At 27.2% G+C, this 25,817-nt stretch overlaps 1 protein-coding gene and 1 long non-coding RNA gene across 2 annotated transcripts; one reads left to right on the top strand and one right to left on the bottom strand.

Moving 5' to 3' along the window:
• Positions 1-411: 411 nt before the first annotated feature.
• Positions 412-6,064, top strand: LOC101499692 (uncharacterized). Its single transcript, XR_003472751.2, has 3 exons — positions 412-546; positions 1,186-1,593; positions 5,849-6,064. It is a non-coding gene; the product is annotated as an uncharacterized lncRNA (long non-coding RNA).
• Positions 6,065-21,531: 15,467 nt separating this feature from the next.
• On the bottom strand, positions 21,532-22,643 carry LOC101499384 (RING-H2 finger protein ATL2). Its single transcript, XM_004500377.4, has one exon. The coding sequence runs from the start codon at positions 22,479-22,481 to the stop codon at positions 21,702-21,704; it is 780 nt and encodes a 259-aa protein (XP_004500434.2). The 5' UTR covers positions 22,482-22,643; the 3' UTR covers positions 21,532-21,701.
• Between the last annotated feature and the right edge of the window lie 3,174 nt (positions 22,644-25,817).

Below are 25,817 nucleotides of genomic sequence, written 5' to 3'. Positions count from 1 at the left end.
CCCTAATTGGTTTCAACTATAATTTGTGATAGTTCTGCGTTTTATTTAATCAAATGTTTATGTTTATGTTAGTTACAGTGTGTTTTTTCTGTATATCAATTTGTTTGAATTGATTTCTCAATTTTAAATAAATAATATAGTTTCTCAAATTAAAATAAAAAGTAATTTTTCAAAAAGATTAATGGTGTACACACAAAAAATCTTGAGATTATAACAAAATATTACAATAAAAATTGACATTGTAAATTCCTATAATTTAATTTTCCACATGTTACCTCTACCTGAGATTGTGAGAGACTGGCTCTCCGCTTGACTGAAGTTTGTAAAAATAAAAAATAAAAAAGGATGATACATTTTTTAGAACCAAAAACAGGATAATACGGTTTAATTTAATGTGTGAGCTGTTGAATTTTTATAACTGCAACGCGGTTAACACTCCGCATAAACTGTTTTATAAAAAAGACTTCTATCTTCACCGCCGCCAGAGTTAAACAACAACAAATCTATTCCAATTTCAACTTTATTGCTGTGTTTTCCATTTTCAAGGTATAATTTACATACTCTTTTCTCTTGGTTCATTTATTTTGTTCAGTTTAAAACTTTGGTGACATCGTATTTCCCTTTTCTAATTAATTAATTATGGTTTACTTTATTTTTATTAAAATCTTGTTCAATTCTTTTATTCAATGATTAACTATTCTTTTGTGTTGGTACTTGATGCGTTTTTCTAATTAGTAGTAATTGATTATAATGTTGGTGTTGGAGTCAGTCTACAGCACGATCATATTTCTTGCATTCTTGATTTGATTTTATACAATTGGCTTCAACTTTCTTTTTGTACTAAAAAAAAGTCACTTTTAGTTCAAATAGAACTTATTTCATTTATTCTCTGTCAATTGTAAAGAATTTTTTACCGTGTTATTTAATTTATGTTTGACTTTTTTTCAAAATTATTTTTATAAATGTTTGTGATATCATAGTTTTAAATTGTGTAATATTTATATTGAGAAGAAATAATGTCGATGCATTCTAAATTGTGATGATATTGTTGCAAAGATTTTACAATTTTGGACTGCGATTGCAACATTGAGGTTTTTACAAAACTATGTATTTTCTGTAATTTTATCTCAACGTTGTCTAACTGTTATTAACTCATGATTTATTGCTTTGGTTTATTCATTGCAGAGAAGCTAAGTCAAAGGCTGAAAGAAAGAATGACATGTCCATTGAATGAAGATGGTGATATGAAGCTTATAGAAGAGAAGCAAAAAGGAGGGAAGAATAATATTATTGGAAATTTGAAGGAACAAAAACAGGTAGAAAAAAGGTGTGAAGAAGGGTCTGAATATGAGTATGCGATTAGTTATGTAGAGGTTGAATTTGAAGATGACGACGCCAGTGAATATGAAAGTAGCAGCAGCTCTAGTGATTACGATTATGAAAGCAGCGACTCTGATGATTATGAGTCTGTCACTGGTGATTTTTGTTACAGCAGTAGTGACACTGATGATGTGCTTAGCTACGATGATGATGAATTTGAAATTGATTATATTCACAGTGACACTGACAACAATGACACTGACACTGATTAAGGTAATGTGACTTTCATGTTTAGTTCAGCTATTGTATTATACTATGAATAAATCTAGACTTTTTTAATAATAAAGATGAATTCAAATAAACTGTTATCTGGGTCCTTGAATCTGGATGTGTTAAATTACAAACAAACAAATTTAAATGTGTTTTTTGAATGTCACTTTGATCTTGAAATCTGTTTTTTTTTAATTAGTTTGGTTTATGGAATATTTTTTATTTTATTTTAGTTTGATCAATAAAATTATTAAATAGGAGACATGTTTAGAAATATAGGATTTTGAAATTTTGAACAAACTTAGAAACTATAATGGCACTATATATTTAAGAATCAAAATAATTGTTTACACCGTTTATATAATATATTAAAATAGATTTACAAGTTAATTAAATCACACATCACGCTCTTATGAACCACATCATAACATTTGCACTATATTATTTATATTTTTTTATGTAGCACTCTTCCTAGGCTTCTATAATTCATCTTACATCTTTAATTTTTTTTTATTTTGCTTTTTCATCTCACACATCATATATATATATATATATATATATATATTGAAAATCCATATACAAAAGTTCTTTATTAAAATAAACCTACCATCTTTTCACTACAAACTTTCACTTTTACTTTATTTCTAACTTTATATATTTGTTAGTAATAAAATATATCCTATTAATTATCTCATGCTAAATATATCAGTTGTCATTTGCAAGTACGAATCTGATCTGATGAAGTCATCTCTCTCCATTTCTTGAAAAAATTGTAACTTAATTAGTAAATTTCTCTACGCATATAGAATGAACTATAACTTATCACAACAACTAGGCAAAAACACCTATGCATATATGTGTGTGTTGTTTTGTGTTTTAAGATATTTTATCGGGTATCAAAGACACAAAAATATTGAAACTCAGGCATCTCAACATATTTCAAAAGCACATACTTTGAGTTTAAAAAACTAGATTTATATGTAAGAAAGAACTCAGGTATTAACATTTTTCTTTCATTCTATTATATTTTTATCGCACATTTGATATTCTTTATATTAATTTGTAACTTATGTCATTCAAAAAATTATAATTTATATTCTCAAGTAAATAAAAAATCTATTATCATTTACAAATTTGATATGACCTTCAAACTTAATCCATTTTATGTTTAATCGATTCAATATTAGAGGATCCAATGACATTAGTATCTCACTCAACCATGATAGAATATACAAAAGCTTGCAAGTTTGATTTTTATAATAGTTAATAAACAATCTTTTATTAATTTATTTGATAAATAATTAAAATTTACTTTAAACAAAATGTTTTAAGTTCCACAAATAAATATATATCAATACTAAATTTAATTTGAACATTCAGGTATTCTCTAAGTTATTATTTTATTTTTAATTTTCTTTCACGAAAACTTATTTTTAACTGAAAATATATTTCTTATATAAATAAATATTAGTAAATTAGTAGTTATATTAATTTTATCTAATTTTGGAAAACTTTTGGGTGTTCCTCAACAATCAAGCTATAACTTAATTCAAATATGTATTCATGGTAATTAATTATATATAAATACATATATTTTCATTGTAAGTCATTACATATAAATAAAAAACAAAGTATCGCTTAAATTATAACAACAAAAAATTAATCAACTTTAAACGGAAATGTTATATCTCTAAAGTTATCATAACATTCTATTAGAATTTTGTTGCACATTTAGTATTTTCTATATTATGTCGTGTTAAAAAATTTAGCTTATGACCTCCAAACATGACCCCTTTCATGTTTAATCAATTTAATATTAAATTATCCAAATTTACAACGCATCTCACCCAACCATAATAAAATATAGACTTTTAAAATAATTTGAACTTATTATATTTTTAATTTTAATAAAAAAAATTGATCAACTACATTTTACTCTTTAATACAAAAGATTGTAATTTTAATTTTTTTTTTTTAATAGTTTGATAAAGTTATGTGATAAATAATTGTAATTGAAGTTTGCCTTAAACAAAATGTTTCAAGTTTCAACAAATAAATACACACTAATACTAAAATTAATTGGAAAAATCAATTATCCTAAAAGCTACTATTTTACTTTTAATTTTCCTTTACAAAAAAATAATAATGACGTATTCAATATCATTATTAATAGCTGAAATATATATTTTTATAAGTAAATATTAATAAATCAGTGATTATATTAGTTTGATTAGATTTTGAACTGGAGAAGTTTATCTTAAACAAAATGTTTCAAGTTTCAACAAATAAATACATACTAATATTACAATTAATTGAAAAATTCAATTATTCTTAAATCTATTATTTTACTTTTAATCTTACTTCACACAAAAAAATATATTCAATATCATTTTTAATAGCTGAAACATTTTTTTTATAAGTAAATTAGTAGTTATATTAGTGTTATCATCATTTGGAATTGAAATCTCCTTCTTAAAACTCTTCGTTGTTCCTCACTTAAATTACACTAATAAAAAGTAAACGAAATGTTGCATCTCTAAAAAATAAACTTTAAAAGTTATTACAAATCTTTGAAGCATCATTATACGAAGATCTTAATATAAAATATTATGATAAAGTACAGGTCATTTTTTAAAGTGATTGCAAGCAATATCTTTTGTTATGTAAATATGATACCCTCCACGCACAATTGCAAAAATTAATCTCTCGAACCAAGTTGGACCAAAATAGACGACAAAATTCTCTCTTAAAAGATTTAACATTATTGTATTCCCATAACAAGAAATATATACTATAAAATATTTTTATATTTACGATTTAAATAAATTATATAATCGATTTTAGATTTTTGATGTGTTAATATGCTAAAATATGTTGGCAAAGAAAAGCTTACAACTTAATTAATTATATTTAAAAAAATATTATTATAATGATTCAATCTTTTACTATTTAAAAATTAACTTTATTTTAATAATATAAATAAATAGATTATTCGATCTTAGATGACTTTAGTTTTTCTCTCCTTCTATTTTTTTGTCATCGGTCTTTTCATTTAATTAAAAATATTTTTAGGGTGCCTAAATATTTATAGGTAAATGGAAGTGTCAATACAGTTAAGATGTCAATTAATTACGATTGTGTCTTTACACTTTCATATTTGCTTTAAAAAATATTATTTGATCCAGACTCTATAATTTCAAGTTTACGATACATTTGATTATATCACATTAAGCAACGATATAATATTATTAGTTACAAATGTTCAAAGATTTTTCAACAAAAATAATTATGGTTAATTCTTCAACTTAATTCGTTGAGGAGCAACAATGGTGCAAGTAAAATAATTTTTTTGTTTAATTGTAGTTTTGGTCCCCCTATTTTAGTTGAATTGTAAAAGTAGTCCCCCCCATTTTATTTATCCCCGGTTTTGGTCCCCAAATAGAATTTTGGTCCAAAACTTGATGAAGTTTCATTTTTTCAAGTCACACCACACCATTTATAATCATAGATTCAGATACAATTGTTGCACAACGAGATCTTGAGGCATGGTGTGACTTAGATAAACGCAAAAAAAAATGAAACTTCATCAAATTTTGGACCAAAATTCTATTTGAGGACCAAAAATAAGGAGAAATAAAATGAATGAACTACTTTTGTGATTCAGCTAAAATAGGGGGATCAAAACCGCATTTAAGCCTAAAATTTAAAGTGTGTAAATAAAAAAATATATTGTTTATGAAGAAAAAAAATCATTCACGTTGACATATTTAAAATTTTAACCTTCTCTTAAATTTTTAAGATACAAATAATTGTATTGTTAGTTATATAAAACTTTTATATCTTTAGTTTATCTACTTTTGTATTGAAAAATAATTATATATTTTAATAAAAAATTTATATATACACATGTAAAAACATATCAACATCTAATGCGCAACACCCAGATTACAATCTAATTAATTATTATTTACTTGACATTGGACAAAAATCACCTCTTTTTTGTCATAAAATTTACAATGACATTCAGTAGTTAAATAACCGTTATAGTATATTGGAAATTAAACAAATTGTGATTGCTTCACAATACTCTATTTAATATAGCATAGTAAAATTTGAATTACCTGCTATTTTTCATAATTCGTAACACCACTGATATTTGATCTAGCTTAGTATCCTCTATTTTAAAGTAAGAGCTCTTATATGTTTTTCTGTTTCTTGTTTTGTCTCTTGAATGTCCTTTAATGCTCTTAATTTGCAGGTGTGATTCTTGGATCCTGGTAGCGAAGCCTTTTTCTGTCCTTAGATTTATGAGTTATTGAGTGACAAGTTAAGTAAGTAGGTAGGGAATTATATATATATATACACTAGTATATGGTTATGAAGTTTTCAACTATCTGACCATTTAAATAAGTTTATATTATCTGATGACGATGATTAAACCAGTGTAGCCGTGACATGTTAATTTGCTTTAACTTTTCACGTTTGTGTTTATGTTTCTGTCTACTCAAGTGTAGTGTTTATGTTGGAATTTTAGCAGACTTTTCACCAGACTTATAAACACTTTATCAATTTTTTTATTTCACCTGATTGAGACTAACTAATTTTTCCAACACTTTTCTCTCAAATCCACATAATTACTTGTTTAAAAGTGACATCCTTTTTTTTAAAAAATACACTAACTTTTAGATTTTGTTTAAAAGTGACGAGAGAAAAGAAATAAAGTAAAAAAAAATGTTAAATTAAATAATTTTCGGTTCTTTGATATGAGGAAATTATGTAAGAGAAAACAAATATAACTTTTTCCTTTATTTGATTAGATTAAAAGTGAAACAAAACGGACATGTGATAAAAAGAATAAAAAACAATATATATTCTTACAACTATAAAACAAACAAAAATTATTTATGCAAAAAATAAAATAAATTAAAAATATTGATAAACTTAACAATATACCATCTTTAAAAATATTTATAATTTTTGTCATATCTAATTTCCACCTCTCATTTCTATTTAGTTTGAGAGAAAAATACTACTTCTTCTATCTTATAATAATTAACTTATTTGCACAAATATTTGTCTCAAAGTGAATAACTATTTTAATTTTAATGTATCTTTTTCAATTGTACTTTTAAATTAATATTATTTCCATCATTTTCAATGCAATATATGTAAAATGTTGAAATAGCTCATTTATTACAGGATATCTATAAGTTTTGATTTCTTTTAGGTCAAATGATTAATAAATTGTGGTAGTTGACATATATTTGAATGTGTTTATCAATAGATGCGGAGGCACACAACGCACAATGAAATTTAAAATTATGAAAAATGTTATTGTGTATGAAATTAAATTCGTTTAAATTTTACGAATGACATAGAACATAAAGTTTGCCATCCAATACTCGATTTTTGTCTCTCTTTTGTTCATTTGACCCAAATTTATCAATCTAAAATCTACTTTAAAATCAAATACTTTAAGGCAGAGTTGATCCATCATTTGATATTCGGAGAAAAAAATATCTCTATCTCTAATGGTATCCTATGATAGAGGTCATTGTGTGTTAGTTCTATGTTGATAAAAATATATTTCAATTAATTTTGTAAGATTTGATTATCATTGCAAGTGAATTGAATGTAAATGTTTATGTTTAGATACACATAAAAATAAATATTTGTGCAACAATCGTGTTTATAATCTAAAGTTAGATATGTTTTAAATATATCCCTTTTTCAAAAAAAAATATTTTAATATACCCTACTTTGAAACTTTATACTAAAATGACATTTTTTTTTTTTTTACCTTCAATAAGTCACAACACAGAGATGTAACAATCTAAAAGAAATTTGTTTTCCTCTTTTAGGAGGTCGCCTCTAGAGAATGCGATCATGTTTTGTTTTATTTTTTAACAAATGTTAAATTACAAAAATCAATTCTCATACATACATCACACATTCATTTTGTTAGATAATGTTATTATATATTAGTAGTAAGGATATTTTAGACATTTCTATTCTCCTGCATTATAACCATATTAACTTAAGTTTGATTCATTTTTATTCTTTCTCTTCTCATTGTTAACATGGTATCAAAGAGCTTTGGTTGATTTTGGAATCTACTGTAATGAAGAGAGAGACTAGTTTGATAGGAAAGACAACCACCAAAAGAGAAAAGAGAAGAGTAACCCTATTCCCAATTTTGTTAAATCAGTCTCAGAAAAATATCGATTGTGCATTCGTCAACCATTGGATCAGGGTGATTTTTGGACAGCAGGTTCGCAACATTCAGGTCTTCGTCTTCAATGGTCGGAACGGCAAAACGACATTTGGAGAGGGAGAAATCGTGCTCGCACAACATTAGATTATCCCTAATTTATTTTGTCCTAGTGATTGTGTTTGTCGTATTTTCTTGTCATTATTTGTTATGACTGCTGATGGCACTCCTTTGCCACTAGCAGGCATTGGTTATGTCTCCACACCTAACCTGTCTCTTTTTAATGTTTATTATATTCATAATCTTACTTTGAGTCTTGCTTCTGTTAGTCAAATATGTAATTTCAGTTATTCGGTTATGTTTTCTTCCACTTCTTATTGTGTGCAGGATCCATATTCCGGGAGGCTGATTGGGACAGGCCATAGACATGGGGGACTTTATGTTTTGGATGACCTATGACTCCCAGATATTGCATCCTCAACAACTATTGCTGACTTATTATCTAGTTTTCGCTTGAATTCCTTATATTCTAGTTTTTATTTATTGCATTCTCGCCACGGACATGTTTCTGCTTCTAGATTAAAATATTTGGCTTCTACTGGAGCCTTAGGAAAGTTACAAACCTGTGATATCTCATATTGTTGTGGTTGTAAACTTGCTAAATTTCCAGTTTTACCATTTAGTAAAAGTGTTTTCGTTTCATATGCGCCTTTTGATTTAGTTCACTCTAATGTTTGGGGTATATCACCGGTTCTCACCAAAGGTGGATCTAGATATTATGTTTCTTTTATTGATGATTACACTCGTTATTTCATGCAATGGTCAAAACTCAACATAATTCTGTTATAAAGTGTTTTCTTTGTGATTTAGGTGGTGAATATACCTCTAATAAATTTTCTGAATTACTTGCTTATGGTGGCACCCTCCACCAAACATCTTGTACTGAGACTCCTCAACAAAATGGAGTTGCTGAAAGGAAACACCGTCATATTATAGAGACTGCCTGTTCCCTTTTGTTGTCTGCTTCAGTTCCTAGTGAGTTTTGGGGAGAAGCAGTTCTTACTGTTGTTCATGCTATTAATAGAATTCCATCATCTATCATATTAGGTTTGTCTCCATTTGAAAAATTTTATGCTTCTACGCCTGATTACTATTCTTTGAAAGTTTTTGGTTCTACTTGTTTTGTTCTTTGCCCTCAAGTTGAGCGCAATAAGTTGTCTTCTCGTTCAGCTATGTGTGTTTTTCTTGGTTATGGGGATGGTCAAAAGGGTTATCGTTGTTATGATCCTCATGCAAGAAAACTTTATGTATCTCGTAATGTTGTTTTTCTTGAGCACATCCATTTTTACTTTGTTTCCTTTAATTCACAGATTACTAAGAGTTCTGAACTAACCCATATTTATTCGTTTGGTCCTAATGATAGCGCTTCTAGTGATTGTAATATTGAGAATTGCAGAACAAATACTACTACTCCATATAATGACATCCCCCTTGTCCCCCCGGCTGTCTAACCACCTACTACAATTGTTGATCCTCCTCGTTACCCCTTTCGTCAACATAAGTCTACTCAGTTACCTGATTTTGTTTATTCCACTTACTCAACTTCGTTTGCTTCTTTATTAACCTCTATTCATAGTTTGTCTGAGCCCCCTTCCTATAAAGAGGTTGTTCTTGATCCTCTTTGGCAGCAGGCTATGGCATAAGAACTATTTGCATTGCACAAAACCAACACTTGGGAATTAGTACATCTTCCTACTAGAAAACATGATATTGGGTCCCGTTGGGTATACAACATCAAAACTAAGTCTGATGGGTCAGTTGAGCGCTACAAAACACGTCTTGTTGCTAAGGGTTTCTCTCAACAATATGGTATGGATTATGAAAAAACTTGTTCTCCTGTAGTCAAGATGACCATTATTCGTACTCTAATTGCAGTTGCATTTATTCGTCAATGGCATATTTTCAAAATGGATGTCAAAAATGTTTTTTTATAGATGGTGAGCTTCATGAAGAAGTCTATATGGTCCTTCCACAAAGAGTTTCTCTATATGGTCTTAAACAGGCTCCTCAAGCTTGATTTGAGAAATTCTCTACTGTGATCATGATTCTGCATTGTTTATAAGGTCCACCACTTATGGTCGCATTATACTTTCTCTATATGTTGATGATATGATTATTACATGTGATGATATTAGTGGAATCAATGAGTTGAAATTGTAGTTAGCCAAACAATTTGAGATGAAGGACTTGGGAACTCTTCGCTATTTCTTGGGATTGAAGTTGTCTACTCTCTTAGAGGCTACCTTCTTTCTCAATTCAAGTACATTGCCAATATTCTTGATCAGACTCATCTTTCTTATACTAGAGCAGCAAATACTCCTCTTGAGTTGAATGTGAAATATGTTCCCTTAGATGGTATTCTTTTACCAGATTCCACTTTGTATCGTACTTTGGTTGGCATCTTAGTGTATCTTTCGATTACCAGACCTGTCATTGCTTGTGTTGTTCACGTTGTTAGTCAGTTTGTTGTCTCTCCCACTACAGGACATTGGGCAACAGTTTTTCGGATTCTTCGTTATCTTCGAGGAACTCAATTTCAAATCCTTCTCTTTCCATCGTCATCCTCATTGGAGTTACGAGCTTATTCTGATGCTGATTGGGTTGGTGACACCACTGATCGCAAATCCACCACGGGGTTTTTTATCTTTCTTGGAGACTCTCTTATTTCTTGGAAGAGTAAGAAACGGGACATTGTCTCTCGCTCCTCTACAGAAGTTGAGTATCATGTTATGGCATCCACTACCGCTTAAATAATTTTGTTGTGTTGGTTTTTGTCTGATATGGGTATCTCTTTTTCTGAGTCAACTCTGATGCACTGTGATAACAAGAGTGCTATTCAAATTGCTCATAACTCGGTCTTTCATGAACACACCAAACACATTGAGATTGATTGTCATCTTACTCGTCATTATCTTCAACATGGAACCATTACTCTACCGTTTGTCTCTTCTTCTTTACAGATTGTTGATTTGTTCACAAAGATGCATTTCATTAAACGTTTTCGTTTTTTAGTTGACAAACTATCGATGCTCCATGTTAATGCATCATGAGTTTGAGGGGAGATGTTAGATAATTTTATTATATATTAGTAGTAAGGGTATTTTAGACATTTCTATTCTTTTGTATATACTCATTGTAACCCTATTAACTTAAATTTGGTTCATTTTATGTTATGAAATCCTAGAGTGGTTGCCTCTCTTCTTCATCTTCTCATTGTTAACACATTTATCATTCCAATTTGTATGTTTTCAATGTGTTTGCACCAACAATGTCTTTCAAACATGATTCATCTATGAAATATCTCTCATGAAACAATATTGGATTTTAGTTGTTCTCCTTGTTCGAATTTGAATAGTACCAGGTTACAAAAATCATACGTTTCCATTTTCTATTGAACTGGTGTTCATGGATCGCAAGTTACGCACTGTTCATTGGTTCAATTTACAAAATTTGAATCAAATATAAATATTTAAATTATGATATATCTTTTGGAGTAAACAAACCTAATAGAAACTACCATAAACACTTATTTACAAGTTCAATGATCAACTTCAACAGAATATTGTTTATACAATACAAAAATTTAAGTATTGGTTATTATGTTCTCATCAATAAACATCAATGAAAATATTGGTTTGTGGTGTAAATTAATACACATTTGTAGGAACTAAACCAATTTTAGATATTTTCACTTTTGTGATAATTGTAAAACTGATTTCAACGTCGAAATATTTATTTAAATTACTAAACAAATGCACTAATATATATTATTTGTTTGTTTTATTGAATTCTATCATGTAACAAGTGGGTGTCTATGTTTGTGGAGACATTGAATTATTCAATGATGATGAATGGAGAGAAAGTTGAAAATAAAGAGAGACTTAAGACACGGTGATCTACTATCACACTGTCTTTTTATCATTTGTGCAAAAGGTATATATAACATTTTTTTATATTTATTAGTTTATCATTTTTTGTTTCATACCACAAATAAGATTATATTATCATTTTGTTTTGTTTAATTAGCATCTACTAGTTACACTATTTATATAGCTTATCACTAACTTATTGTTATTATACATATTTGATTTCTAAATATAATAACTAAATACATATTTATTTAACCATTAAGTGTCCCACTTATAAATTATAACAATCATATAAGTATTGCAAAATATATACTTTTTTTATTTAAATTATAAATAATATTTTTTTTATCTTAAAAAAAATGATAAATTCTACCATAATATTTTTTTTTATCCTATACATAACATGGGTTTTTACACTACTTTAAAGACAAAAAGAATGATTTAATTTTTTAAAATCTATCCACAATAATGAGCAATGGGGGTTATAACAAAGAGTTCTAAACTTAACAATCTCATCCTCTCATGCTCTACCTCTGGCTATGAGCAAATCGGCTAAAAATTGAAATAGCAATATTGATTTTTTTTTTTTTTTTTGGAGAAACAATTCGGAGTTATTATCAGTTAACAAAATAAATTAGTTACAAATGTCAAATGGGAGGTGCCAAAAATAAAAATGGGGGTGGTGGCAATAACATTTGAGTCCAACGTTTATTACACAACCCATATTTTAGATCGCGCTAGAGGGAACGGCCCATAGGGCATAGCATAGTTGGAACTAGACCTATGAAAATGGGTTACCCGACCCTTTTAAGACTAGCCCTAACGGGTTGCGGGCCTATTTGAGTTGGATAAAAAAAGTCTAATTTAATATAAGTTTAAAAATAGGCTAAATTACATTTGTGATCCCTTAACTTAATTTCAGGTAACGTTTTAGTCCTTTATCTTTTTTTTTTTCCAATTTAGTCCTTTATTCCTAACAATATCAAATAAAGTATGAAAATATGAGTTTATTTGAAGATTTGCGTTACGAATTTGATGAAATTTGTATTATATTGAAGAATATAATTAATTTTATGCGTTTTGATTTTTTTTTTTTTTTTTTGAATTTTTGTATAAAAAAGGATAACATTATTGAAATTTTAAAACATAAAATATCAAATTATCACTTAAAATTAAAATAAAGGACCAAGTCGGAAAAAAAAAAAAAGATAAAGGACTAAAACGTTACCTGAAATTAAGTTAAGGGACCACGAAAGTAATTTAGCCTTAAAAATACAACCTAAGTTCGGTTCTATGCGGGTTGCGAGCTAGACAGGTAGTAGTATGCATATTTTTCTCAACATTATTTTTTTTTAATTTGTTTGCAACTCTTTTCATTTGAAAGTTCTTTGATGTTCATTTTTTTAAAATATTTTTATGGTATACGGTAAATATATTAAAATTTTGAATTAATGTTACTATATTGAGTAATTGATGGGTAAGTGAGTTGGAACTTTTTTTTTTTTTGGTATGTGGTTCAATTTTTCAATTTTTTATTTTTTTAAAACTAGTTATGCTGAGTTGTGGGTTACTCAATACCCATGCAGGCTAGCCCAAATAAGCAACGAATTTATTCGGATCAGACTAAAAAACCTTAAAAAAAATCGGACCTAAATTATTATGAGTAAGCCCTATGTTTTAGCTGGATGGGCGGGTCAACCCATATGGACTAGTCCATTTTGACCATTTGGAACCTCTCAATCGAGTCATTTCTTTTTCTCGCATGTTTTTAGTGTCACGAAGGTAAAAAGTAAAATCCTAAAAGTAAATAGTCAAATTTGTCTCTAAAAATTCTATGCATCGGTTAATTTTGTCTCTAATTTTTTTAAATTGGCAAATATATCAATAAATTGTAAAATATCAATTAAAGTAATTCTAAATTTTTGACGTTAGATAGTTTGATATGATAGTATAACTGAATATGTGGTTTATTCACGTTGATCTGACATCGAATCTTCGTAGAGACAAATTTACCAATGAAATTTTGTCATTCAAAATAAAAATTTGTGAGTAATCGTAATCATGCATAAACTAATTATTGACAAATTAATCTAGAAATATTTAGGAAAATTAGTTGATGCTGCAATGACATTGATATTAGATCAACGTAGATGGATCGCATATTCAATTAATATCATATCATAGTTTATAACGATAAAAGTTTAAATATGAGTTATTTGGTTACGATTTTACAATTTCAAGAATGTATTTGTTAATATGTAAAATTCATAGATAAATTTATTGATACTTACAATTTCATGGACCAATTTGTCAATTATCTCAAAATATTGTAACCTATCCTCTTTAAGATTTCACCTTTACTATTATTGTGTGGTGTTCTCCATTTTGCAGATAGCCAGGTATATTCTTCTTCTCTTGATATATTTTGTTTGGTTCAAAATGTGGTCTTTGATTCCTTCCATTGTTAAGTACTCGTTTGGTTAAAGTTAAACTATTCTTCCATAATCGTTATTTTTACATGCAACTTTGAAGAAAATTGAAGTGTGTGCATGATTTTGTTATACTGCTAAAAAATGAAAACAATAGTAATAATTTTTCTATGTTTGCATCTTTAATAAAATAAATTAACAATAAAAAGCTTTTGTATTTCCTTGTACAAGTTATGTTAGATATATTTTAGGGTATAACAGTCCCTTAGATATTTTCCTTCCTGTTCTTCTCACAAAGTAGAATACAATTGTCACAAATTATTTGAAGGAATGTGAAAAGATCGGTCTTTTGATTATGAATATATTTTATTATGTGCCACTGCATTGGATCTATATATGCCATTATTTCATTTAAGAATCCCTGAAACAATGGCATGTCCATGGTGGGATCTGAAAGTGGTCATAGCAATGGTGAAGATGATAATGAGAAGAGTGAATTTGATGAAGAATCTGATCTTGGTCGTGACAGTGACAGTGATCTATGTTGCTATGCTGAGACTCATGATGGTGATGATGGCTTTGAATATATATGGCTATGACTTGTGTTAACATGGTGACTATTTCCCGCGCCTCTGAGGATAAAAATTTATTTAATTTTTAAAAAAAATAAGATTAAGAGCAAAAGTTACTTCTCTTTTATCATATAAGATTCTCTTACATTGTCTCATAGTTACAGATAATTGGATAGGTCACTCCATGAAAATAAGGGATTGTCGTTTAGTCTAAATGTTAGTTAGGTTGCGACTAGCAGTGTGGAGGCGAATTAATCTTCATCGGTGTAGTCAAAGTGTAATTTTGTAAATCGAATTACAATATTTAAATATAAATTGTAAAGTTTAATTTTAATATTATATAATACTCGAATGCGGTCGGGGAGATATATATATATATATATTTATAATTGGCCAAATTTTGTAATCAATGTCGTGTAAGTTATTTTTATGTTTGTGTTTTGTTTTTAATCTATTTTCCTTAATATAGATTGTTGTTGTATTACTTGTTCTGGAATATCTTTCTTTTTATGTCTTTCGTATGGTGTGTGGTTATGGAACCATAGGAGTGAATGCTTTGTAGGAGTATCTTTGAATGGGGTAATTGGAAATTTTAGGGAAATTAAAACTCTAGTCAATTCAAATGTTTTAATTGAATTTGTTTTATTTTTAAATTTTGTTGTTTGGATAAAAGAATTATTTTTTTATTGGGCTAATTTTATAAATTTCAAATGTTTGAGGCAAAAATGAAAATTATATTTAGACCAAAACTAAAATTTTTATAAAAATTTAAGGACTGTTTTGCAATTTTGAGAGACCAATTTGTGGGTTTTTTTTAAATAACCATTTTTTCAACAAAAAGATTACTCAAATACTCCATTTTCAAATTTATATACTTAAATACCCCATTTTTTGCTCAAAGTTACAAGTAGCCATTTGGAATGGCGACTTCATAAAAGGTTTTTTAAATAAATAAATAATTAATTTTTATTTAAATAACAAAAGTAATATATATATAATTAATATAATTCATAAAAATAAAGAAAAATACATAAATACAAATTTTAAATTACATAGATTGAATAGAGTTGAATGTAACATTTGGACAATGTTTTCGAGTATGGTCAGTTAAAATGGTTATGTGGACATGTTTCACCTTCATATGTGGACCAATATCTTTCATTGGGTATAGGTGGAAACTCGTCAAAATCTCGTACGTGTGAGAAAACATTGGCAATATAGTACTAAAGGTCACATTCGACATTAATTTTATGGTAATTTTTGTCAAATTTGTGATGTTTTTTATGAATAAATTATGTAATTTAAAATTTGTATTTATGTATGTTTATGAATTATATTATATATATATATATATGAATTTTTTATATTTATATCCTCTTTTTTCTTTATATATAAAAATATCACACTTTAAAAAAATAATACATAAATGTCCTACTTTTTTGCCCCAGTTGTTGATTGCAACCCGACGAAGTGAAGTGATTTTTTTTTTTATTGTTAATAGATGCGCATCCCGGAGATGCGACCTTGTACTGTTTTTTTTTTTTGTCATTTAATAAATAATTCTTTTTATAATTAATTATATTAATTATTATTTAATAAATTATAAATACTTAAAATATTTTAAAATTCAAAATATTATTAATAAATAATTAAGTTTGTTAATAATAATAAATAAAATATATTAATAATAATTTTAATAACATTATAAATTTTAGTAATAATAATAATAAAAAGAATAATAATTTTAATAATAATATGCTAAAACAAATAAAAAGAAGTTGTTTTAATCCCACTCACACATAATTATAATATTTTACAGTTAAATCTAAAATATAATATTCAACTTAATAATATAATAGTATTAGTGGGACTAGTAATTAATAAATACTATGAACCGTGTCACAAATGACTCCTGTATTGAATTGTTTGCCTTGCCCGTGAGGAATGAGTATAAAGAAGTTCAAAATCATCATTAATCAATTTAAAGAAGGACCCAATTGTTGCCCAATGGAGAAGTATGGGAATAAGACCAATTGTCAATTTATATACCTACTAATTAATTATCAATGTCATATTTTCTGCATGTAGCATTGACTAAGCTCAAGTTTGTATGGGTCAGGCCAAATTTGCAATAAATATTGTGAAGAACACATCATTGCTAATAGCCTCACTTGCAGGGATTTGTGTGAACTTTGACCCCTTCTAACTATTACTCGTGTATTTATATATTCAAAACATTTACCACAAATCAAGGATCCTCCTTACGCTCTTTGTCCTCTACTATTAGTAGTACTATTTCCTCGCGCTTTGAATACAAACAAACAAATTTCTCCTTCCTCTTCGTTTATGAACAAAAGTCTTCATAATTTTTAAATTCAACTTTATTTAATATTATTATTATTTTTAAAATACTTATTATTAAATGTGTATGGTTCTCTTGCAAATTTAATGTAATAATTATTATAATAAATAATATTTTAGTAATTATAACTAATTCCTTAATATATGTATAATATGAAGTTCTGGTTATAAATAAAGTTAAAGGAAATATTTTATGTCTAAAAATATAAGTAAAAATTGAGATCTTTTCGCAAATATTCTCTTTTTAAAATAAAAAAAATCTAAAATATCTTACTTTAAAATTTATATATCACACATTCTACTTTTTTTTAAAATAAAAATACAGCAAAAATATAAAAGTAGGGGTATGTGACATCAGAAGAGGAAAAATTTAAAGTGTTATACGTGGTAGCAGGTCGGGGATGTAATCTCTAGAAAACCTAAATAAATATAATATTTTAGTATATAAGTTGCAAAGTAAGATGTTTAAAAATAAAAAAAGGATATTTGAGAGGGAAAGAATCTCAAATATTGATAAAATAAAGTTAATGTATATGATTCAAAATTTGAAGTAAATATTTTCATTTTCTTTGACCGATTTTTATTTATATTTTGAAATGGAGTAATACCTCACTTTTAAAAAAGTTTATAAACAAAAAAAGATTAGCCTAAAATATAAGTAAAACTTAACTAACTTTACTATATTTAATACTATTATTCCTCAAATATGCCTTAATTAATTTAGTTTTCATGCCTGAATAAACTTATCTTCATGGAACAAGGAACAATTTAAATAAATCATTTTTTTCAAATTATTTTAAGAAAATTAAATGAAATTAACTACTTTTCTTAAGAATTTTTTTGACTAAAAATACGATATTCATTTATGCAAATTGGTAAAAATTATATCGATCGAGAACAATACAATTCAACATCACTAAAACAAAAAAGGATGAATCTACAAATAAATTCACAACATTCAAGTTAATAGTATAGAATAGAAATATGCCTAAAATGGCGAGAAAGTCTATAAATATAACATAATTGAAATATTCAGAATACACATGCCTCCATAGTTTTGATATTGACGACATTAGAGTCATTTATTGAATATGAATCAGCACTTGATCGAAGTTAATATGTTAATATGAACCAAATAAAATCTGCATTAAGAACGGAAAAACTTAAATATACGTGAAAAACACATTTAATTAAAAGAAGAAGAAAAAAAAATTGAAAGAGTGATTTCAAACTCGATAAATCACTTTAAACCATCTAACTCTAATGGATAGATAAAGAAGAAATATGAATAAGAAAAAGTATATTTTCTTCTATTGGCGGCTAGGTCAACTTTTCTTAAGGATGTGAGTTAGTTTTTTTTCCCTTATTATTTATATATGAAACTAATGGGAGTACTTAACAAAATATACAAGCAAAAATAACTAGTGCATCTATTAAGATAAGTTGTTCACATTTATTTTGTTAATCTTTTACAAAAAAAAAAGTTCAACTTCATTACCTAAATTACCTCACATCTCATTTGATTGAATACACAAAGGTGGTTATTTAACTTCAAAAAATAGACATTAAATGAAATAATTTTTTGATATATTATCATTAAATTAAATAGATGAAAACATTCCACTTTTATTTAATGGTTATTGAAGTATGCATGTAGCATTTAATAGATAAATCAAAAAGATTAAAAAAAAAAATAGAACATATGATGACATGACAAAAGAATAATTTGTCTGATAATAATCATTGATGACGATTGAGTACACAAATTGAGTCTGTCACTATAGAACATATGATGCGAAGTATAAATACATTATCTAGTTTAATATGAAGACACCATCTGATCTGTATGAGTGTAGCATTTGGTATGCGCAATTAGGCAAAGACATCACCAACCTTAGTTTACATTAGACACAAAACACCACTTGTAAAACGTCCATTAGTGGATGGTTGTATTTCCTTTAAAGTTTTACAATGAGAACGTCGTGTTCAAGAACACGAGATATGATTTTGGAGAACTAGAATAAAAAATACTCAAAGCTAAGACAAACTTAAAGAATATTTGCAAAACCTAAAGAGTCTTAGAGAATACTTGTTGAGCCAGAATAGGCTTAAAGATTACTTATGAGGAGTTTGAAGAGGTATAGATAATACTTGGAGTCTAGAGAGGCGGAATTAAGAATACTCAAAGTTTGGAGATGAGGAGTTAAGGATCCTGAAAGTATAAGTAGTTTGAGTTAGTAGTAGATTAAGTAATTCGAATGAAGAAGACAAAATCTTTTTGTAATGAGAACTAGAAATAACACCAATTGTTGTGAACTAGTATGAAATTATTGTATATTCTTCACTTTCTCATCTCATTATATATTCACATTAAAGTGATCTAAAGGACACCGAAAGATTATTGAAAAGGATATTAAAAGTTCAGTCTCGGTTATTAACATTTTTTCCTTTCTACTAACATGTGTCTATAAAAAATTCACATTAAAATTTTAATTAAATGTATTTTAAAATTGTTTTGAACTTACTAAAATCAATTGATTGGTGTTACTAATTTGGAAAAGATTTAAAATCAAAATACAATTCGAACTTTATTTTTTTCTTTTTTCTAAGCACCTTTGGTGTCGAAATCAAGGCCAGTGAATGTGAACTTTAGGACTCTAACACCTCAATTGATGAACTCTACTTAAGGTTGCTTAAATGGGTAACATTGTGGCACATTATTCAATTTTTACTCAAATAGTGAACTTTATAAGAAGTCAAAATTGGTCTCATATATCTCAAAATGGATCCACACAACCTATCTCATATATTAAAGTTTAATTATTGTTTTATTCCCCTTATTTTTACCAATTCTTTAAATGGATATCCATATTTTAAAATTCAATAATTTTAGTACTTTCATAAAATATTTTAACTAAAAAATGATGATGTGATATATTTTAAATAACATGATCTATAATACGATGATGTCGATTGATTAATACACATAAATTACAAATAAACACTCTAAAACTTTAGTTTCAACTTAAAAAATAATTCATTTTTATAATTAAATAAATAACATCAAAATAATTATTTCATCTAGATGATTCTATCCAATAAAATCATATGTCACATCATTAAAAAAATGTTAAATCATTATTTTTTTAGTTAAAAAAATTAAGAAAGGAACCAAAAATTTTATATACTTAAATAAAAAATTAAATTTAAGAATGATAAAAATAAATAGATCAAAGCTGCTATTAAACTAATATTTTAAATTGATGTCCCTGATAAATCGTTTCTTGGTGAAAATTTTATTTTCCACCGTGACAAACTCCAATGATGATGAAGACATAAAAAAAGGTAAATTTTTAGACTTATGTAACATGAAAAAATTTCTCATTTGAGATGCTCTAAAAACGACAACAAGATCTTATAAAAGAAATTCTTCAATTTTTAATCTCCACAAAATTTTCGTCAACAATTTGTTAACATAATAAATATATATTTTCTCATATAAATTTACAATTTTCATTCTTTAAATAACGTCCTAGCACATAGATTACCATTCTCCTTAAAATATATTGAGTCATTTTGTAACGGTGAAATAATAAATAGGACTCTTTCATATTTGATTTAATTTAATAAGTGGAGTTTGAGTTATGGGATAATTTATTGTGAACGATGACTTGTCATCCGTAGTTGCAAGTGAGTGACAACACATGTTTGTTTGTGGTGATATTGATGATGACAGAAAACAACACAACTATGGACTTAAGACATCAGAACAATCAATTGCCGTTAAAAGCGTATCATGTCATAAGAGTGACCAATTCATCACTGCTACTGAGTTGAAAGTACTTTCTTTTGTCTCTTTTTGAGGCAGATACATACTTCTAGCTATAACACCTACTACACATACAAGTAGAAAGATTGCTACTTAACATAATTACAAATTGGGTTTAGATTTTAGAGTGGTGCTCATTAATTTGTATAGATTCGGTCTATGCATAAAGATTTTCTCAATAGTTGAATTCAGCTAATGCATCATGTGACTGATTGTGAGCAGTTACCACCACTCCAATCCACCCAATTCTTCAATCATCACCCACTTCTTCTTTTCCCAACAAAAATTAAAAATTACTTCTTTCCAACTTTTGTATAAAATATAAATGTGTCCAAAATTTTAGTCAATAAAAATTAATATATTTACAAATATTAATTTTTATTAATTTTTTTTTAATTTATTTTTTTATAAAAATAATGATGGGATGATGTGATATGTGTTGTTAATCAAAATTACACTTTTCAACTTCAACAAAATCACATTTTCATAGGTGAGATTCACCTAAATTCCAATGTCAAAAAATAGAAAAAAAAGGAGAATAAGGGAAAAACCAAAAAGTATAAAAAAAAATAAAAACTAAAAACAGAAAGAAAGAAAGAAAAATCAACAGTTCCACGGCCAAACACAAATTTCATACAAGTAACTAACTTGTAAATGTGTATACTAATTCATTGTTGAATTTAGAGTTAGCAGAACAAAATAACAGAGCAATATTTCTAATCCTATACACAAAAAATATAGATAATGACAAGATCATGTATACGATGATATCTCAAATTATCAAACATGTGATTCATTTACATTACAAGATTTAAAAACTTTGCTGAACACTGTCTTCAAAGAGCAACCAAACAAAGAAGAAGAAGTTTCAGAAACAGAATCACTCACTACCACACTTCCATTATTATTACCATTCCCTTGTTCACTTTCTCTAACCTCAGAACTTGTAGTTTCATCAATCACAATTTCAACAAAACTAGAATCATCATCATCAACAACAACAACACTTGAAGAAGAATCATGAACAATTGGAGCTCTACAAATAGGACAATTAGAATGTGAAATCAACCACATATCAATACACTCAACATGAAAACCATGTCCACATTTTGGCAAACACCTTCCCATTTCACCATTTTCAAAACCACTCAAACAAATCACACATTCAAGTTCTTGTTTCATTTCATCATTGCTATTTTCCTCTGCATAAATGAACAGAGGAATGGAAGCAATGATGGAAGAATCAAGACCCTTTGTAGAAAGTGGTGAGTCTTCAATGTTGAAGCTGTGAAAATGGTGGAACCTTGCAGGACCTAAGACATCGGAGACGGTTACGGTTGTTCTCCGACGACGGCGGCGACGAGCTTGTGCTTGTGAATGTGCTTGTGCTAAGAACCATTTGGCATAAAGATGAAGGAGAAGAACAAAGAGAATGACAAGTAATAAGGAAATTATAGCAGCTAACATTATGTTGCTGTTATCTGAGAAAATGTTTTGAAAAAATTGAGTGAGTGAGTTCATTGGTTTGATGGGTGAGTTAGAATTAGATTGTGGTTGCATTGTGAAGAATGGAGAAAAGGGTCAAAGATTTTTGAAGAAAGTTTTGAACTTGATGAAGGGTTTTAGAAGTGTGGTTGGTTGTTTCTGTTTTAGAAGTGTTGACGTGAAAGTGAAGTTAGTTTCATGATAGGAAATAAAATAACAGATTTTAAAGTTTCAACTATCGAGGTTCACACATAAATTTCATAAATAATTGATAAGGATTAACAATTTAATACTCTCCAAGACTCTCTTGTAAAAATGAGAATTTTTTTTTTAAATTATAAAAAATAAATTATTAATTCTTCACAAAAATACTCATAAATAAATGTAAATAGTTAAAATATCAATTATTTATCTCTTTTAATAATTAAAAGATAGTTTGTTTGTTATAAATTTAATGTAAAAACTATTTTTTTTATAGATAAGATAATATAACTATTATTAAAAATTTAGACACAACTGTGAAATTTTAAATTTATATATTTGACATGACGTTAAATCTAATAATATTAAATTTAATCAGTTAAATTAAGATTTAAAAACTCTGAAAAGCCACTTTTTACCATTCTTGTCACTTCAACAAATGAATATTAAGGTGCTTTTTAATCTAAATTTAAATTTTGAGTAATAAAAAAAATAAAAACCTTATTAAAAGACTTTAATTAAGGGGGGTTGCCCCTTGCCTAAGATGCATTTGCGTGTGATGGAAAGCAAAAAGTGAGTGTGTTTATGATGCATTTGTGATAGAATATTAGTAGAAATGGTGGAGTTGAAGTCAAAGGAAAGAAAAACCCTGTGTCCGAGGAGGTAAATGGGGAATTATGCATAGGAATGGAAGGGTGTAGACAAATAGAATCAGATGTAAAGGTCTCGTGAAGGCAACGGCATAAAGATAAGAGGGTAGTTGAGTTTTATTTTATTCATCTGGATTACTGGACTACTCTTTTTATTTTAAGTTTACTTTTATACACCACTACCTCTCTTTATATATATATAATCAAGAAAGTTAAATTCACAAAAATTAATATACAGAGTTTAATTTTAAATTAAGTTTATTAATTTTTTTATGTATACAACATGAGGTCGGACTTATACTATACTTCTACTAATTAAAAAATATATTTTAGGTAATTTATATAATTTTGATATCATAGAATAATAAGTTTTTAGAGTGATATAATATTAAAGGACAATGTTATTTAAAATTATCATTTAGAATTAAATTTGTATTCAAAAGATTTTGTGGATGATATGACGTAGCAAAATGTTGTTATCAGTGATGATAATGAATCAAATTGTTTAAATTTAGAAGATTTTGCACAGAAAAGAATTAAAGATAAATATATTTAAGATTTGTAGAGTCATGAAAAATATTACTAAATTTTAAATTATTTGTATCAATTTTAAGCAATACTACCTTTATTATTTATTATTTTTCACTTTTATATTATTTATAAAAACTAAGAAAAACAATAAATATTCTATATTTTAATTAAATTATTTATTTTCGTTTTTTATGCCATATTGACTGTTTATCGACAAAAAGTATTATTGACAAAATATCATAAAATGTAACCTTCGTTTATAAAGTGTTTGTTTAATGTTAAAATTTTGAATTTATAACTATAAGAGATGAAATTTGAATTTCTTATAAAAAAGTCATAAAATGATTATTAATTCTATTTAATTAATGATAATTTTTAATTTTTCATATTTTTTAAATCTCAAACTTTAAAATAGAAATAAAAATATTAATAATTATTAGTTGGATTTAAATGTCTATTGGAAAAAACCACTAGATCTAATAAAAGATAAAATTCTATAATAATTTATAAAAAGAGACATTCATAACTTTATAATTCAGTTTTACAAAGATGAATTAAAGATAATATAAAACCTAAAATAGTATCGGAGTCTACTTATCTAAAAATATCTTAATTTAAATCTTTAATAAAATAATTATTTATAAACACACCTGGAAATGGGCTTGTTGCAACAGTGAAATTAAAATCACCGTACTAGTTCTAGCCAACGACTTAAAAGCATAGTGTGTGAAGCTGCATAATGCAGAACCAACTCAATTTAACACCAGTGCAATTTGTGATATACCTCACACGTAGGAAACAGAATAGGCTAGACCGTCCGTCAGAGATTTATAGTCTGATCTGTTTAATAAAAATGTTAGACTCATACTTTTTTAAAGTCTATTAATTTAAATAAATCAGACGCATGCTTATAAATAAATAAATATATATATATATATATATATATATATTAACATTGTTATTTTTTATTATTATTTATTAATATTAGTATTTGTTATTTTAAATTTGTTAATTATGAGTTTAATTTTTTTTGGATGGTTGTTGCATACTTGCTAGTTATAATTATTTTAGATTTGATTATATATAAATGTCTAGTTTAACCTATTTAAAAAAATATAAAATATATTATTTAAATGTTTTAATGTGAAATAAGTTTTCAGGCCAGACTTTTTAAAAAGGTCAAGCCAAACCGGAAAAAAAAGAGCATATGATAGATCGTAGGCTAGACTCAGGCCGAAAAAATTAATCGTAGGTCAGACTCAGACCTTTCAAAGTCTGGTCTGGTTTGGCCAATTCTCACCCCACTCAAGGAATGGATGAAGATATCGCAAATTTGGAGACAGAGTCCCATATGCAAATCTTTTAAGATGAGTAGAATATATTTATCTTTGATCTTTAATTTTATTGTTTTAATGATTATTTTATCTTGAAATTGCAGGGTGCTCAAGGAAAAAAAATCGGTAGAGCAGTTAAAAATTATTGTAGGCAATTTAAAGTGGATATGATTGTTCTCCAAGAAACTAGATGTAGTGGTGTTAAAGCCACTAATACTATAAAAAGACTCGGTTTCCGCAAGAATTTGAGGATCGAGGCTAGTGGTTTCGCTGCACGTATTTGGTTGATGTGGAACAAAGACGACATACATATTACTTTGGTTCAAGAATATCAACATTTTCTCCATCTTAAAGTTAGATATAGAGATACTCAAAACTGATTGTTAATTGTGGTGTATGCTAGTCCTAGAGAGATATAGAGACGTAACACTCGACACCTGTTAAAAAATTTAGCTACTAACATCCCATTATTTTTATGCTTCAGGGGAGCCTTCTACTCCCCTCAACCGTCCCTTCAGATTTGAACCCGCTTGAATTATGCATGATAACTTTAACCCTTGGATAAGAGAGAAGTAGATCTATGGGGGAATTTGAGTTCATTTGTTCGAATGTATGAGTTCACTTATTAAATAGTGTAACAAATATATTTTTGGAAAAATCTTTAAGTGCAAGAAGGAAATCATAGCTAGGTTGAA

This window comes from Cicer arietinum, chromosome 5 (genome assembly GCF_000331145.2).
Source record: "Cicer arietinum cultivar CDC Frontier isolate Library 1 chromosome 5, Cicar.CDCFrontier_v2.0, whole genome shotgun sequence".
Taxonomy (NCBI): domain Eukaryota; kingdom Viridiplantae; phylum Streptophyta; class Magnoliopsida; order Fabales; family Fabaceae; genus Cicer; species Cicer arietinum.
This window is presented reverse-complemented; position numbering and strand designations above follow the sequence as displayed.

What these genes read in the sequence shown, in the direction of transcription:
- LOC101499384 (XM_004500377.4), bottom strand. Translation starts at nt 22,481, where the DNA reads ATGCAACCACAATCTAATTCTAACTCACCCATCAAACCAATGAACTCA.